At 34.0% G+C, this 17,938-nt stretch overlaps 1 protein-coding gene across 1 annotated transcript in view; it reads right to left on the reverse strand.

The window, feature by feature from the left end:
- Positions 1 to 17,938, reverse strand: part of Taf4b (TATA-box binding protein associated factor 4b) — a 138,489-nt gene that overhangs the window by 80,892 nt on the left and 39,659 nt on the right. Inside the window, exons 8-9 of the mRNA XM_027935756.3 lie at positions 16,966 to 17,086; positions 16,052 to 16,157 (exon numbers count right to left, since the gene is read on the reverse strand). Coding sequence (XP_027791557.2) covers positions 16,052 to 16,157; positions 16,966 to 17,086 — 227 coding nt within the window. The remainder of the gene's footprint in view (positions 1 to 16,051; positions 16,158 to 16,965; positions 17,087 to 17,938) is intronic.

The following is a 17,938-nucleotide window of genomic DNA, read 5'->3' on the forward strand; positions in this document are numbered from 1 at the left end:
CCTCTCTAAAACTCATCTTCAGTAACATGATAATAATAATAGCCCCTACACTTAGCCTGAGAATTAATGAAGCAATTCATGTTATACCAAAAAGGAATTACAGATGCTTCTCCACTTATGATGGAGTTATGTACCAACAAGGCCACAGTAAGTTGAAAGTACATATAATACATCTAACCTATTGAACACCATAGTTTAGCCAAGGTCACCTTAAATATGCTAAGAATACTAACATTAACTGACAGTTGAGCAAAATTATCTAACACAAAGACTGTTTTTCAATAAAGTACTAAATAATACATGTAATTTATCAAATATCTATATCCAAAACATGCCAAAAAGTCATAACAAAGTATCAGCTGTTTACCCTCATGATTTCATGGGTAACTAGGAGCTGGGGCTGGTAGCCACTGCCAACCATTACAGAGTATCTATCATACTGCATGTTGCCAGCCAGGGAAAAGATCAAAATTCAAAAGATAAAGTATGGTATCTACTGAATGCATATTATTTTCACCATTCTAAGTTTGCAAAATTATAAGTTGAACCAAAAATAAGTCAAGGACCATCTGTACTTTAACATATAAAAAGCTCCTATAAGTAACTAAGGAAAAGATCAAGGAACCAACAGAAAAATGGATGAAGCATATGAATCTTCAGTTAACAGAAAATAAAAATGACTCAAGATATTCTAACCCATTTGTAACAGAAATATGGAATATAATTTTTCACCTGTGGGACTAGCAAAGTGTTTTTTAAAGTTTATCAGAACACATGAAAAAGTGCTACTTTAAGCTTTGCTGTTGAGAATAATTTGGTAATATAATCTCCAAGAAGGCCCATTTGGAAGTACCTGAGAGTTTAAAATGAACAAACCACTCTTCCTAGAAATTATGTGAAATAACAGTCACTGCAGCTTTGTTTCCCAAGCACCATCCATAATTACTAAGCTTTGTTGAAAATATCAAATCACAATGAACATGTACTAATAATATCAGGAAAACTCCAAGATTATTAACTGGTAGAAATCAAAACAGAAAATATGTATTATTGTATATTAGCATTTGTGCTGAAAAAAAAAAACAATACAAATGGCACATTTATAATGTACCATCAATAAAGTACACTCCACCAAAAAAAAAAAAAAAAAAAAAAGATGGTGATGATGATGATAAAAACCATATATAGATAAACAAGAAACTGGTAACAAGTTCTAGACTGGCTCTAGGCTGGCACCTTGGGTAGCAGAGAAAAGAGAAGTGATTCTTATTTTTCCCACTATTGTACTTTTCGTGTTCATGCAGAAGTGTGTTAATGCTTTATACTTTACCTAATCAAACAGACAATTTATTTTTTAGATACGAACAAGCAAGCTGGACAGGGTTGTGCATGCCTATAATCCCAGTTACTCAAGAGGATGGGGCAGGAAGAGCCTAAGAGTTCGAAAGCAGCCTGAACAACAACATAACAAGATTCCACCTCAAAAAAACAAAATAAAACAACAACAACAAAACAATTTTATCTCAAGATGACCAAGTTCTTTCCTTACATTACTGATTCCTTCGAAGTCTGCCTTCAATATTCTTTTGCACCTCTCTTGGCTATGGCCTCTCTAGCTGACCACAGTATGTCTATAAACTCACACAATACCTTTTTTCCTTCTATGCATTTTCTAAAGTCATTTTCCTTATGGGAAGTCCCTTTGTATTTCTTCTTATTAACTAAAAGGTAGCACACAGTATTCTACAGTATATCTTAGACTTTAAGTGGTTCCAGGAAGCACCTAGCAGACATATTTAAAATGCAGGTCTCATAGCCAAGCACACCTACACAGCATTCACGATTCTCATTCAGTTAGGTCCTATAATGGAGACCAGAAATCTGTCATTTTTTAACAAGCACACTTACATGATGATAACACAAATGGTCCGGTCTGTGGACCACACTTGAAAAACTACTAACCTACCACGTAATTTTGAATGAAAACCACACTAGAAGCTAAACTAGGAAACTAAAGAATATTACTTACTTACTGAAAAATGACAAATTCTATTATACATTAACATATGGAATATTTTCATGAAAACTAATACCAAAATAAAATAAAAAAATTAGTAAGCTGGGTGTGGTGGTGCATGCCTGCAATCCAGGGACTCAGGTGGCTGAAGCAGAAGGATTGAAAGTTCAAAACCAGCCTCAGCAACTTAGCGAGGCCCTAAGCAACTTAGCAAGACCCCATTTCAAAATAAAAAGGGTTGGGGATATGGTTCACTGGTTAAAGACCACTGGGTTCAATCCCTGGTACTAAAATAATAATAATAATGATGAAAATAATAATATTAACAGTGGCACTGTGTTCTATTTTTGCAAATCTCTTTAAAAAACCACTCGCCATCATGCACTTTGAATAAGTCTTTTACCCATGCATGGTTTTATAACATCACACATAGGTAATTTGGAAAAGACTGGTTCACTGAGGTATACACATCTTCCAAATTTAGACACATACATAATTCAAAAACCACATGTTAATATTTTGAGCAACCAGAAAAGATAAGTATTGAAAAATCTGTCAACCTCATGGTAGGGAAAATAAATTTTTCAAAAATTTTTTTCTCAAACTTTATCATTGGCCTAAATAAATTAAATAAGTCGATCTCCCCCACCCCCCAGAAATGATAGGCTCAATTCTTTTATTTTCATAAAAATAACAAATTTCCAAATCTAAATAATCTGTCAGTTGTTCTTTCAAGTAAAAAATAGTGTTCTATGGGGGAAAAAAATCAGTTCAGCTCACAACTCAAACAGGAGCATAAGAACTTGTCTTGAGACCATTGTATTCTGACACAAAGCAGAAGAGCTTCTGTCACATAGAATAGGAAACAGGCATGTCCTCAAGGGTTCAGAGTTAATAAAATAATAACTTGTGCTATCTCATTAAGAACACCCAAAAATTTATTTTTCCTTTGCTTTTTGTTTATTACAGTGTATAAAAGGAAATAATAAGTGGCCACTTAGGGGCTGGGGTTGTAGCTCAGTGGTAGAGCGCTTGCCTTGTACGCTTGAGTCCCTGGGTTCAAGCCTCAGCACCACATAAAAATAAATAAATAAAAATAAAGATATTTAAAAAAAAGAGGAATAGGTATTTTTTAAAAAAATAAATACATAAGTGGCCGCTTAGTGTGATTTGGTACCACTGCCTGGTTCTGTGCTGAGGTACCAAGAGTTTCACCACACGGCTTTTGAATCATCCATGCTGATAACACTCTGAAAAGGGTAAATAACATTATGACAGTAATACACGAAAAGTCTCCTGTTAAGAGTCTCAGTTTTTAAATTATTTTCTGTAGACCACATTTCGAGACTGACTGGTCTGTATATTCGCAGTTAGAAGAACTATAATGAACATCAGTAATACTATAAAGGTTTTCAAAATACAGATTTCTCCCATATTTAGTCTCCAGATATTTCATTCTGGATGGACCCAGAATCCAAACTTTTAACAAGTTTCCTAGATAACTCTAAAATTGTTGATATATATTATAATAGCAAATATTTACTTATAAATAATTTCAGAAGTATCTATCAGACCTTTCCTATATTTATATTTATATTTAGGTTATTAATCTTAAGAAATTGAATATGAATCACACTGCAGCATTATCACTGTCCCTTGGCTTTGATCGTTCTTGTGAAGGCCAATAATCAATAAAGTCAGGCCCTTCCTTACTGCACAAGTTAACTTTAGCATCTGTTTTATGGTGTACATACCTCCAAGGTCTTTCTTCTCAGTTCATTCTGCACATAAGTACAAAGACAATTTATCCTGAAATCATTTTTCTATGACAAAATGTGAATAAAACTTTAAAAGATTTCATAATCTAATCTCCAATTCTTCATTTAAGGCTCTTAGTCCTCATTGGCAAAGAGAGGTAATTTATTGTAGAGTTGTTGCAATGAAGTGTTTGGAATTTCAAACTAGTTAGTTACAAAGTAGTTTGTAAACCAGGAATTGCCATATAAATAAAATTTTTATGATTGTCTTTTAAAAAAGTAAAAAAAAAATAATAATAATTCCCCTGTATAAAATATTCAGGAACCTAATTTCCATCAAAAGCTAGCACAGGATCATATTAAACTGTTAAAATGCCTTCACTACAAGAAAAATTAAATTTATTATTCATCTATAAGTATTTTATTATATATGTCTAAAACACAGACTAAAAAAAACTATGAAGCATTACCACATCGAAAAAATTGATATTCCAAGGTGTGGTAATGCATGCCTATAATCCCAGCAACTCTGGAGACTAAGGCACCAAAATTACAAGTTCAAGACTAGCCTCTGCAATTTAGCAAGACTTTGAGCAACTTAGTGAAATCCCATCTCAAAATAAAAAAGGACCAGGAATGTAGTTCAGTGATTTTGCATCCCTGGGTTCAATTCCCAGGAAGAAAGGAGAGAGAAAGAGAAAGAGGGAAAGAAAGTCCTTACCATCACAAAATATCCACTCAGTTTAAATAGGGATAATTAAACAAACTTGAAGAGGTGCTATAATACGGTCATTTCTGATTCAGTCAGAAGTATGACAGTTAAAACATGAATCTCTGGCACCATCTGGTGTTTAAGCATCATACAGCTTCCAATATTCATCACAGCTATAGAGACGAGCTAACTAGGAAACAGGGTTTCCCAGGGAAAAAAGTCACAAATCAACAACAAAAACAAAAATTTAAGTTAACCACATACTTTTTTGGGGGAAAAAAACAGGCAGACATCAATCTATGATTAAATTTCATCCAGTTCAATCAAGACAAGGTCTAATGTCATATACTTCCCCTTCTTATTTAATAAAAATCAATATTAATAGTCTATTTTTTGTTTCATTTTAACAATAACTGAATAAAAGTGATATTAAGTATCCAGGAAAGCAAATTTAAATTAAGAGAACACTATGAGCTCTCTGTCTCTGCTTTCTGGCTGCCATGAGGGGAGTAGCTTCCCTCTGCCATAGCCTTCTCCCATGTTTTGCCTCATCTTGGGCTCAGAGCAATAGAATCTGCTGTATATGGACTTAGATCTCTAAAATTGGTTCATTTTGCCAAGAATAAAAGCAAAGAGATATTTCTTCCATATGACACCACAAACATTCATCTATTTAGGAAATCAAACCCAGAGCCTTACATATGCTAGGCAAACACTCTACCACTGATCTATACCCAAGCTGAATATATAAACTTTCTCCTTTTTTGTTTGTTTTTGTTTTTTGGTACTTGGGGATCTAACCCAGGGGTACTTTCCCACTGAGGCACATACCCATGCTTTTTTATTTTATATTTTGAGACAGGGTCTTACAAAGTTGCTGAAGTTCTCACTAAGTTGCTAAGGCTGACTTGAACTTGCAATCCTCCTGCCTCAACTTCCCAACTCCCTAATATTACAGGTGTATACCACGGTGTCCCACAATATATGAACTTTCTTATAATCTTTTAAAATAAAGGATATTCTAAATTAAATTATGTCATATAATATTCTGCTCCCCCCCAAAGACAACACTATGAGAAGGTGTGCATAAAACCACATATAACTCAAATTAATAGAAAGTATAGTATTAGAATGAAAAGTACAACTTAGTGCAAAAAAAATACCCAGAAATAGCTAGGATTATAAACAGTCTTGTTCTTTTCAAAATTCACTATTTCAACAAATATTTGAAAGTTTAATATGAATCAGGCATTGTTCTAAACACTAGGTATATAAACAATAATAAACAACTGTTATAGTAAACTTTCATAGAGAATAAAAAGGGGTGGAAAATATACAGAAGGGTAATGAATAAACTAATAATTTAGATAAGTGTCTCAAGACAAGCAAATGTGACTGAGGAAGCAACTTCACATTGTTTGGTCAGGCAAAGCCTCCCTAAGGAGGTAAATGTGAAACAAAGGTCCACACCATATGCAGACTAGAGGACAGAAGGCAGCACATTCCAACATGTGCAAATGTACAGTGGAACCATGACTGCAACAGGAGTTTGAGGAAAAGGAGATACTAGGGGAAAAAACTGAGCAAATTTAATTGTTATATGGTGTGCATGTACAAGAAAGTATCAACAAACTCCATTATTATACACAATTATAATGTAACAAAAAACATGCCCATGTGTACACATACCCAGGAAATCCTGGGTTGCTACACAATAAAATATAATCCTTATAACAACTAGACTACTTTCCAGTTTTCTAGTTTTTTCCTGAATATAAGAAATAAAATTCTATCTTGTAGATGTTTTCACTTTTCTGTTATTATAACCTTTCTAAGTTTTAACAAATATGTATAACCATGTTCCTAAGTGGGAATCTTCTACAATAAAGTAAATTCTCTCCCCCATCCCAATGAAGCTAATCACAAAAATCTCAATACAAAAATTTCTTGGAAATGCCATGCTGATGCTAAAATACACACACAAGAGAAAAACAGCATGTAAAATCAGTATACGTTTGATACAAACAAAAAAAAAAAAGAGAATGCACACTATTAGATAAAAAAATAATGATCTTATAATAATTGAAAATACATTAACATAATAATAAAACATCCAATTTACATGAAATATGCACTTATATAAATGGGAATTTACTATAAGATGAAAGTGGCATTTCAAATTCGAAAGGTAATGAACTCTTCAGTAACAACTCTTGAGACAGCAATCAAGTTGGGAAAAAGTAAATCTCAAGATTTATTGAAGAAATAAGAGTAAATGTACATATGTGAAGGAAGTCTCTACGGGTGTGTGTGTATATATATACATATATGTATACATGTGCACGTGCACACGCTGCACGCACGCGCGCACATACACACACATCTTGGAAAAAACACAGCAGTACATCATTATGAGCTCATGATAGGGAAGGATTTCTTAGAATTCAAAAGCTATAAAGGAAGAGACTGCTAAACCTAATAATGTGATTTTAAAATTCCCTATACCAAAGACAATAAAATTCAAGTTACGAGTTAAACAAGATTAGAAGAAAAATACTTATAACATATACAACAAAGAATTACTGTCCACTATATATACATAGGTCTAGAAAGCAATAATCACTCAACAGATAAATGAGCAAAAATAATAAGCTAGAAATCTCCCAGAGAAAATACTAATGGTGACACTTTTGCTGCAGGCACTGAGTGGACTAGATTTACTGAGGAGCAATTACACAGCATTATAACTAGACAAGCATAACACATTTTCATTCCATTGTTGGGTTCACAGAAACTGTCAAATAAAAAAAAAAAAAGTGTCAGGAAAAACAAGCAATGAGTACACCCTAAAGAAAGAATTGCCTTACGGGCAATGCCTGTGGCTAGCACGAATTCCTGGGTCTCTGCTACAGTGGGAAAAAGTATCTGAGATTCCTGAGCCAGAACAGGGCTAATGTGGTTCCAAGTCATCCCTGGTTCCTATCAGAAATACTCAAAAATCCTCAATGAAGTAAAGAAAACTCAATTTAGGTCCTCAGGTTAAATCTGATTTACCCATCGGATCAACTACAGTTTTCACTTCTAAATATCCTACTTAGTTCTTCTTCAAATCTTTGTATTCATTTTAATAAGATAAATCATTGCCTTCTTATCTTTTATTCCGCATTTTATTTTTTAATATTTCATAGTAGTTTTAACATTCAACATTTGGTCATCAAATGACTGAAGTCATTGGAATTCCAAGTGAGTTAATGTTTCCCTGTAATTTGATAAGGGTGACTTTTCCCTGAACATTTATCTTTGAATGTGAACACATACACATACATAATACCAAAGAAAACTGGAATGAGATCTTTAAAGTATGAACAGCCCCCCAAAAGTCAATCCATAATTCTAATTTTATTCTTGACATTAGTGTCTTCATAAATAACTTCAAATAATCTTAAAAATCATTCAAAATAATAACTTGAGGCCACTGGAAAACGATTTTTAAAAACCCTACATTTCAATTACCAAAAATATTACTTACAAGGTACCTAGAAATAAAGATGACAGATATATGCAACAAAATGTGCATAAACGGAGACATAAATCATGTTCACAGACACAGGCTCAAAATTATCAAGAAATCACCTGGAGGACAATGGACCTATGGACTCAAGGCATGCCAATTCAAATCTCAAAGATATTTTTGAGGTTCTTAAAGTTTATAAGGAATACCAAAAATCCAAGTAAGCCAAGGAAATCCAGAGAGGATGGAGGAGGTATGGAAATAGAGGCAGGAAATGAAATAAAGGAGAAGTAGGCAAAGAATGTGCCTTATCAGATACAAAAGTTATTTTTGGAATTATAGTAAATTAAACAGTGTGCTATAGGAAATTTAAGTATCTAAAATGATAGGCCAGAAAAGACTGCTGCTTATATGACAATGGAGATTGTATTATAGGTCATTGAGGAAGGATGGACTCTTCAACAATGCAACCAGAACTAAGATCGCTAATCCACACCATAGGAAAAGAACAAAATAAACTCCTGATGTTGACATAAAGTTTTAAATATAAAAAATACAATTTCAGGGGCTAGGGCTAGGGCTGGGGCTCAGCGGTAGAGCGCTCGCCTAGCATGTACGAGGCGCTGAGTTCGAGCCTCAGCACCACATAAAAATAAATTAATAAAATAAAGATATTGTGTCCAACTGTAACTAAAAAAAAAAAAATTTAAAAAAAGTACAACTTCAAGAGATGGGAATGTAGTTGTGGGCTCGACTAGAGTGCTTACCTAGCATGTACTAGACCCTGGTTCAATCCCCAGCAATACACACACACACACACAGTAAAACTTGAAGACAATACAGGAAAATGTCTTTATGGTTTCCAGGAGGAACTCTACAGGCAAAAATAAGCACTTTTCAGAAAGAAACTGCCAAATTCATCTACTTTAAAATAAGAACTTCTGCAAGTCATGAAGGGAAAAAAAACCACAATTTCTATTCATCAAAATACACCATCATAGAAAGTGACTTGAAAAACACTAATTCCAATAAATATATAAACACAAAATGTTCTTACAAATCACACAAGAACTCTGATTCTATTTGGAGACTATTATTTACATCAGATAATTGTTTTGAGAAAGAAAAGGTAATAAAGTCAGAACTTTTTTTTTTTTTTTTGAGGTGCTGGTGATTAGGCCTAGAAGGTCTCTACCACACCCCCAACCCCTTTTTAATCTTTGATATAGGACCTTGCTAAACTGCCCAGGCTGGCCTTGAACTTGAGACCTTCCTACCTCAGGCTCTGGAGCAGCTTAACTAGAGACAAGTGCCACCACACCCAACCAGAACAATTATTTTTAAAAGTTCATTTGAAGGCATCACAGAGCTTCCAAGGGAGCCAGGTATTGATGGAACACAATCCTGACAGAAGAAAACCTCATTGGAGTAATCCCAATTTTCTCCCTTGTTTCTCACCCATGGGCATCTGTTAATTCTTAATGTGGAAAAGATGCTAAAATGCCTCAGAGACAGCAGCTACTAAGAGGCAGAATAAGCCAAAAGAGCATTAGGCAATCTCATGGAGACAGGAAGTTGGAGCTCAAGGATTCCATGGCTTGAGGGATAGGATAGGACCATATAAGAAGTAAGGGATCTGACACAGAAGCACTACAGAAGAAAAATCAAAGAAGCCAAGCATAAAGAACCCATGAAAAGTCAGTTTTAGGTATTCTTGAAGTAAAGCGGTAAGAAATAAAAATTGGGTTCACATTCCAGGAAAGAAAACACCCTAAGTCTTACTTGAAATTCTTCAGGGACTACATCCTAGGGTGGAAGAACTAAAGTTACACAGGATCTTGGAAAGGTTACATATTGCTTTGAGCCAGCTCAATCACAGACCAAACTGAGGTGATTACTCCTCAAGGTGCCTTAAAGGATGCTGACTGAATCCTCTCTCCGAAGAGAATTAATGCAAAATTCTTATATTTTCTTATTCACATCTGATAATGAATTACACATTACCAAGTACACCAAGAAATAGTACTAAAAAGCCACATAACAGAAGCAAACTCCAAAGGTAACCTAGATAATAGAAATACTAGACAGTGATTTTAAAGTAACTATGATTAATTATCTAAGAGGAAAAAATAAGTAACTACACCACAGAACAATAATCCATTAAAAAAGAAATAGGGGTTGTATTTTTTGGCAATGTCAAAAGAACTTGATTAATAACAATTAAAAATTTTAAAAGCAACCATCTGAAAACTGAACAGAAGCTAGCAGAAACTGGAGGGATGGCAACCCTTTGTCAATGGGAACATAATGGGCAAAACTTTTGGCCTGAACACTCATTAGTTTATACAGCCACATCCCTAGTGGCTTGAAGTGTTCTTAATAACAAAGCTTCAAATGCATAATGCAAAACACAAGAGAACAAATGGAAAAAATAAGGAAATCTATCATCACCAGTGGAGATTTGATACCCATTCTGAGTAAGTTATGGAACAAGTCCAAAAAAACAAAACCAAAAACACTAGGATACTGAAGATATGAATACTATTAGCTATCTTTACCAAATTAACACTTACAAAACAATACACCTTCAAACCAAATACTACACATTTTCCCAGGTCCTCATGAGATATTCCCAAAGAGTGGCTATATTGAGGAGTCTCAATAAATTTAAGACTAAATTTACACAGAATATATTCTCAAAATTTTTATTTAAAAAAAACAAAATATCTATGAAAGCCTCAAATATCTGCACTATAACATAGAGGGAAAAGAGAAAAAAAGCATTTTGACATAAATGAAAATGGGAGGGATAAGTGTACTTAGAGACAGAAGATATTGCTCAAGAAAACACTGCGTGTCTAGTGCACAAGAGGTCCTAGATCTGATACCCAGCATTGGGGGAGGGGGTACTATTTACTTGGTTGTTAAATCAATATTTGGTAGCAATTTTACAATGCTTATATCAGAAAAAGAAGATTTAAACTTAATCATCTAAATTTCTAATTTAGGAGGCTAGGAAAAGAAAGGTACTCTAATTTCAGAGTAAGAAAAAGAAAGGCATGCTTATTTTAGAAAAATCAATGGAATAGACAGAAGATAAACGGATAAAAACAAAATCAAAAGCTGAATCTTAAAAACATTAACAAATGAATAAAAACCTGTTGCAGTTTGAATGTGAGGTGTCACCCAAAAGCTCACCCGTGAGACAATTCAAGAAGGCTCAGAGAAGAAATGATTGGGTTATAAGAGTCTAACCCAACGTGATAGGGATTGCCTGAGTGGTAACTGAAGTGGTAGGGTGTGGCTGGAGGAGGCAGGAATTGGGGCGTGGCTTTGGGTATATATTTGTATCTGGCACCTGGAAATCTCTCTCCGCAGCCTTATCACCACACTCTCGCTGTGAGCAGGAGGAATGGAGCCTACTCTCTATGGATGGAGACCTCTGAAACCCGTGAGCCCCTAAACTTTTCCTCCTTTACAGCTGTTCTGGTTGGGTCCTTTTGGTCACAGGAGGGAAAAGTCTGCCTAAAACAAAACCCTCGCCAGGTAACAGGGAATTTAACTACAAATTTTATAGACATTAAAAGGAAAAAGGAAGGTGGACGCTGTGGCACACATCTGTAATCCGAGTGGCTCAGGAGGCTGAGGCAGGAGGATCAGGAGTTCAAAGCCAGTCTCAGAAACTTAGAAAGGCCCTAAGCAACTCAGTGAGACCCTGTCTCTAAATAAAATACAAAATAGGGGTAGAGATGTGGCTCAGTGGTTGAGAGCCCCTGGGTTTAAACCCAGTACCAAAAAAAAAATAAAAAATAAAAAAATAACTATATCCCAAAAAATTAATTACTAAGAAAAAACACAAAATCCTTGAAAACTACATAGTAGTACACTACCAATACAGACCCACAGGCATTTGAAATAAAGGAAGTATTATGAAAAATTTCATGCCAATAAATTTGAAAATTAAGATGGAATGTACAAAACCCTAAAAAGTACAACTTTCTGAATCTGACATTGAGATGAAATAGAAAACTTAAATAGCCTGTTTATATGAATGAACTGACTTTATAAAAAACCATCCCCACCCTCCAAAAAAAGAAAACAACAGACCTATGTAGTTACAAAGTACATTCCATTCATTCTTCACTTAAGAAAGAAAGAATATTAACTCTACACAAAAGTTTAAAACAACCAGGCATACTAGTCTTGAAGTGTCTTAATAACAAAGCTTCAACTGCATAATGTAAAAACACAATAGAACAAATGGAAAAAAATAAGGAAATCTACCATCACTAGTGGAGATTGAATACCCAGGTCTCTGTGTAAGTGATGGAACAAGTCAAAAAAAAAAAAAAACCAACCACCAGGATACAGAAGATATGAACACTATTAACTATCTTTACCAAATTAACACTTACAAAACACTACACTCTCAAACCAAATACTATACATTTTCCCCGGTCCTCATGAGGACCTGCAATTCTGGCAGCTCAGGAAGCTGAGAAAAGAGGATTTTAAGTTTGAGCCAATCTCAGCAACTTAGTGAGACTGTCTAAAAACAAAAAATAAAAAGGGCTGGGGATATAACCCCATGGTACAACAACCATGGGTACAAAATTCTATAAAATCCAGAAAAATATAGACTGAAATCCTTCATGATCATAAATACAAAACCCTTAACAAATGTTATTCAAAGACAGAAAAATCTAAAAAAGCTAATTAACAATCTATGAATTAAAGGTTGGCATAATATTTGAAAATTTTTTAAAAAATCAATGTTTATAATACTAGGACAATAGGGGAAAAATCAATGATCACCTTAAACAGATTCAGAAAAAAACTTGTGACAAAAACACTGAATTTAAAAATAGGTAAAATATCCAAACTGATATTTCACTAAAGAAGTTACACAAAATGGTCAATAAGGCATGAAAATATACTCAGCATCATTAAGCACTGTGGAAATGTAAGTTAAAGCCACAATGAGCTATAATTATATATCAACCAGAAGGGCTAAAATTTCAACAGTTTGGCAGTTTCTTAATAGAATCAAACACATACTTACCACATAACTCAGTATTTAAAGAAGGAAAAATCTATATCCACATAAAGACATGTTTTAGACACAGTATTCTCAGGAGCTTTATTCATAATTGCCCAAAATGAAACAACCCGAATATCCACCAAGAAAGGACAACATAAACAACAGTATACACATACAATGGAATACTACTTGGCAATAAAAAGTCAAACTACTTACACATGCAACAACCTAGATGTAGTCAAAGACTTATACTGAGCAAGAGAAGCCAAAGAATACAAATTGTATGATGTCATGGATGCAAAACCCTAGGAACAAATTTAATCTACAATGTTACGGACATCAGTGGTTGGAATCTGAAGTATAATTTAGGGACTAGATGGGGAGAAGTACAAAGGAACCTTTTGGGGTGAGTATTTCTAGTATCTTGATTATGGCATTGGATACATGGGTTTAGCCTTTTGTCAAAACTCACTGCGTAAGATTATGACTGCCTAGACCATTGTCTTCCAATATTTCTCCTAAAACAGATACTAAATAACCTCAGTACAACCTGAATATAAAGAATATACAAACTTCAAAACTATAAAGGAAAGAGAAAAATAGTAAATTTCAGTGCACATCTCTCATCCTATGGTGCCTGACCCAGAGCCTAATTGCCTCAAGGATCAAAGCAAGCAAAAGCAGTCTGAAAAAGACTGAAGAGATGGAAGAACTTGTAGTGGGCAAAAGTAAACTATGGGAAAGAAGACTAAGTGTATTCCAAGTCAAAAAATATTAAAATTTAATTTGGCAAATTTTTAAAAGTGTAGCTTCCTGCTAGGTGTAGTGGGATCATGCCAATTTTCCCAGCAACTCCAGAGGCTGAGACAGGAGCATCTCAAGTTTCAGGCCAGCCTCAGCAATTTAGCAAGGCCCTCAGCAACTTAGTGAGACCTTGTCTCAAAATAAAAAATAAAAAGGGCTGAAAATGTGGCTCAGTGATAACGCACCCCAGGTTAAATACCCAGAACCAAGGGGAAAAAAAATACAAAGTATAGCTTCTTGGGGAGAGCGAGCAGTACTTTTTGGAAAAAGAATCAAAAGGACAAAATTGAGAACGCGACGGGACAGAAAAGAACAAATCACAATTAGGAAAAAAATTGCATGTGTACTGAATTATGTACATACTTTTTGATCTTGTCATTATTCTCTAAATACAGTGTAACAACTATTTACATAGAATTTACACTGTACTAGGTACTATACCTATATGGAAGAGCGTGGCATGGTAGTGGCACATCTGTATTTTCAGCTACTTAAGAGGCTGAGACAGGGGATGGGATTGTAGCTCAATGGTAGAGCGCTTGCATAGCATGTGTGAGGTACTGGGTTCGATCCTCAGCATCACATAATGAATAAAGTTGCCGCCTTTAATCCCAGCGGCTCGGGAGGCTGAGACAGAAGGATGGCAAGTTCAAAGCCAGCCTCAGTAACAGCAAGGCACTAAGCAACTCAGCAAGACCCTGTCTCTAAATAAAATACAAAATAGGGCTGGGGATGTGGGGATGGTCAAGTGCCACTGAGTTCAATCACTGGTACCAATAAATAGATAAATATATAAACAGTAAGAATAAAGTTATTGTGTCCATTTACAACTAAAATAAATATTTAAAAAGAAAAAAAAAGAGGCTGAAACAGGATAATCTCAAATTCAGGCTAGTCTGCATAGCGAAGCCCTGTCTCAAAATTAAAAAAGGGCTGGAAATGGTAGAATGCTTGCGTAGTATGTATGAGACCCTGGGTTTAATCCTCAGTACTATAAAAAAATTAAAAATTAAAAAATAAATATTTGGGAGGCTATGCTCAGATTATATACAAATACTATACTCTTTTACATAAGGGACTTGGAACATTTGTGGATTTTAGTGTTTGAGTGGAGTCCTAGAATCAGTCCCCAAATATATCAACTTTTTTTGTATAAACACATACCTACTGTAAGGTTTAATTTATAAATTATGCACAGTAAAAGATTAACAATAAAAATAGAACAGTGACAATAATATACTGTAATAAAGGTTATGTGAACGTGGTTTCTCTCAAAATATCTTATCATTCTGTGCTCAGCCTTCTTCTGATGATGATATTATGATGATACAATACCTACTTGATGAGATGAAGGGGGGTGAATGACACAGGTATTGTGATACTGTGTTAGACTACCACATAAGCACTGTAAATTAATCCTATAACCTAGATACTACTGAATGACTAGCCAAATGGTTAGCATATCCAGAATGCATATGCTGGACAAAGAGATGATTTACTTCCTGGGCATGGAAGTCTTGAGATTTCATCACACTATTCAGAATAGCACATAAATTTAAAACTTAAGATTTGTTTCTAGAATTTTCCATTTAATATTTTCAGACCACTTTGACATCTGATCACTGAACACACAGAAAGCAAAACTAAAGATAAAGGGACATTAGTATAATAATAAAATATTCCATATATTTGAAGTTCAAGAATACACAGAAGTGATCAATGGTGATGGACATAAGAACAGTACCTGCCAGAGGCAGGAGATGTGGGTAATTGATTTGAAAAGTGCATAAAGGCCATGGATATATTCAGTATTTTCATCTGGATTATGTTTTTCAAAATTCATTAAGCAAAATACTTAAGATTGATAGACCTTACTGCTTATAAATAATACTTAAAAGAGTATTGTTCGATTATTTTTTTTTTTAAAGAGAGAGAGAGAGAATTTTTTTTTAATATTTATTTTTTTTTAGTTATTGGCAGACACAACATCATTGTTTGTATGTGGTGCTGAGGATCGAACCCCGGGCCGCACGCATGCCAGGCGAGCGGGCTACCGCTTGAGCCACATCCCCAGCCCCTTGTTAGATTATTTTAAAGGCATCAATATATCTGTTTTATTTAGGAATTAGTCTTTGTCACCTGTTTTTTTTTTTCCTTAAATATTACATCCTTAAACTAGACCAAGTTTTTAACTACTTATTTTCTTTACCTGAAGCATGTAGTTCCATTCTCTTTTACTTTATTTTTCTGAAGAGTAGATGTTTGAAGCGACAGAATTTTATTTCCAGGCAAAGTAATTTGCTTTAGAATGGAAGCTATAAAAACAAACAAGAAAGGAAAAAGTAGAATATCAAAAAAAGCAATTATGCCACATTAGGAAAAATTCAGAGCTTCAGTTTTAAAAATATATATATATACACTAATCAAAAAAAAATTTCAAGCTTCCCCAGAACTTTGTCTAAATTCAAATAGGACAATGAATATATTCCCTACATTTAAAAAAATCATCTTGTAAAATAAAGATCCCTCCATTTCTCTTTATATGGTCTCAAGTTGCCTATAGCATCACTACAAAAAACATCATGTACAAAAGGTAATGGAAACATACGTTAATAATATATCGTTTATATTAATATATATTTAAAACACTTAAAAGATCTACCTTACCTGATTTCCAAACTACATTTTAAAAAAGTTTTATAAGTTTAAAAAATACTTATTTAGATTTTTTTATCTAATTATGGAATACCATAAGTAGTTGCTTCATTTACTCTAAAACAACCTACACCCCTAAAAACTGTCTATATATGTTCAAAGACTATAATAGTTATCATTCAGTATTTTCTTAGGTACCAACTTTAAAAATCCAACTTTATTTTGCTTTTTAATTTTTTTTTTTTTTTTGGTTATCAATGGGTCTTTATTTTATTTATTTACTTATATGCGGTGCTGAGAATCGAAACCACTGCCTCATACATGCTAGGCAAGTGCTCTACCACTGAGCTACAAACCCAGCCCCCCAAATCTCTCTTAATACAACAAATAAGTTGTGCAAAACCCACCACATTCCACAAACAGTGTGATGAGGCAAGCCAGACCAGTGTCTACCTTGAAGAAACTTACTAGCAGGTATTACAGTGTTCACTGGCATCTTATTCTGTCCAGATTTCTGAATGGTCAATGCTGGGGAATGGGAAATTGTGGTCACTTGTTTTGCAATGCCTCCTGAAGGCTGCTGGACAACCTGAAATAATTAGAACTATCAGTACAGTCATTCAACTAAACATGCTATAAAAAGAAAGGACAAAATTTCACTTTTAATAACTGCCTGAGCTCACCCAGCTATAAATATATTTAAAATTTAAATTTGTATGTAGTAAAATGATCTTGTTCAAAAGTGAAAGACATGACTATCTCACACACTATACTATTATACTAGAATTCAAATTTATAAAATCCCCACAGGGTTCCTATTTTTACTTTTTAACTTATGAAAAATTTCAAACATATACAAAAATACAGATTATCCAGATTAAATAATGACTCATTCTTGAACAATCTTGTTTCTTCTTTACCTGGTCCATTTTTCTATCTCCCACAATTGTTTATTATTTTAAAGCAAATCCCAGATATAACTTTTATCCATAAATATTTCAAAATACACCTCTAAAAAGTTAAGGACTTTTTATGTGCTGTTTTTCAAAAGTATCTTCCTAAACCATTTGGAAAAATGATAATGCTAAAGGCATTCTCCAAGATAAAAATTCAAGAAATTCAAAGAGGGTTGGGGGGCAAAGAGAGAAAACAAACAAAATAATAACAGTGCTATTACTTTTGGCTTCAAAGAAAAAGAAAAGCCAGAACAGCAGAGGGTCATTTATTCACTTCAAGGAACAATTATCATATATTTGGGCCAAGAACTGAACTATTTAGATGTACTTAAATAAATGAGCAATGGTCTGGGCAGGATATAGACTTCTGAGTAGAATCTTGGGAGTACAATTCATTTCACTTTCTAATATTTGTGAACAAAATTAAAAGGCAAGTGTATATTACTAAAAAACAGTGAAAAAAATAATGTTCTGTAAAGTAATCC

This window comes from Marmota flaviventris, chromosome 16 (assembly GCF_047511675.1).
Source record: "Marmota flaviventris isolate mMarFla1 chromosome 16, mMarFla1.hap1, whole genome shotgun sequence".
NCBI lineage: Eukaryota > Metazoa > Chordata > Mammalia > Rodentia > Sciuridae > Marmota > Marmota flaviventris.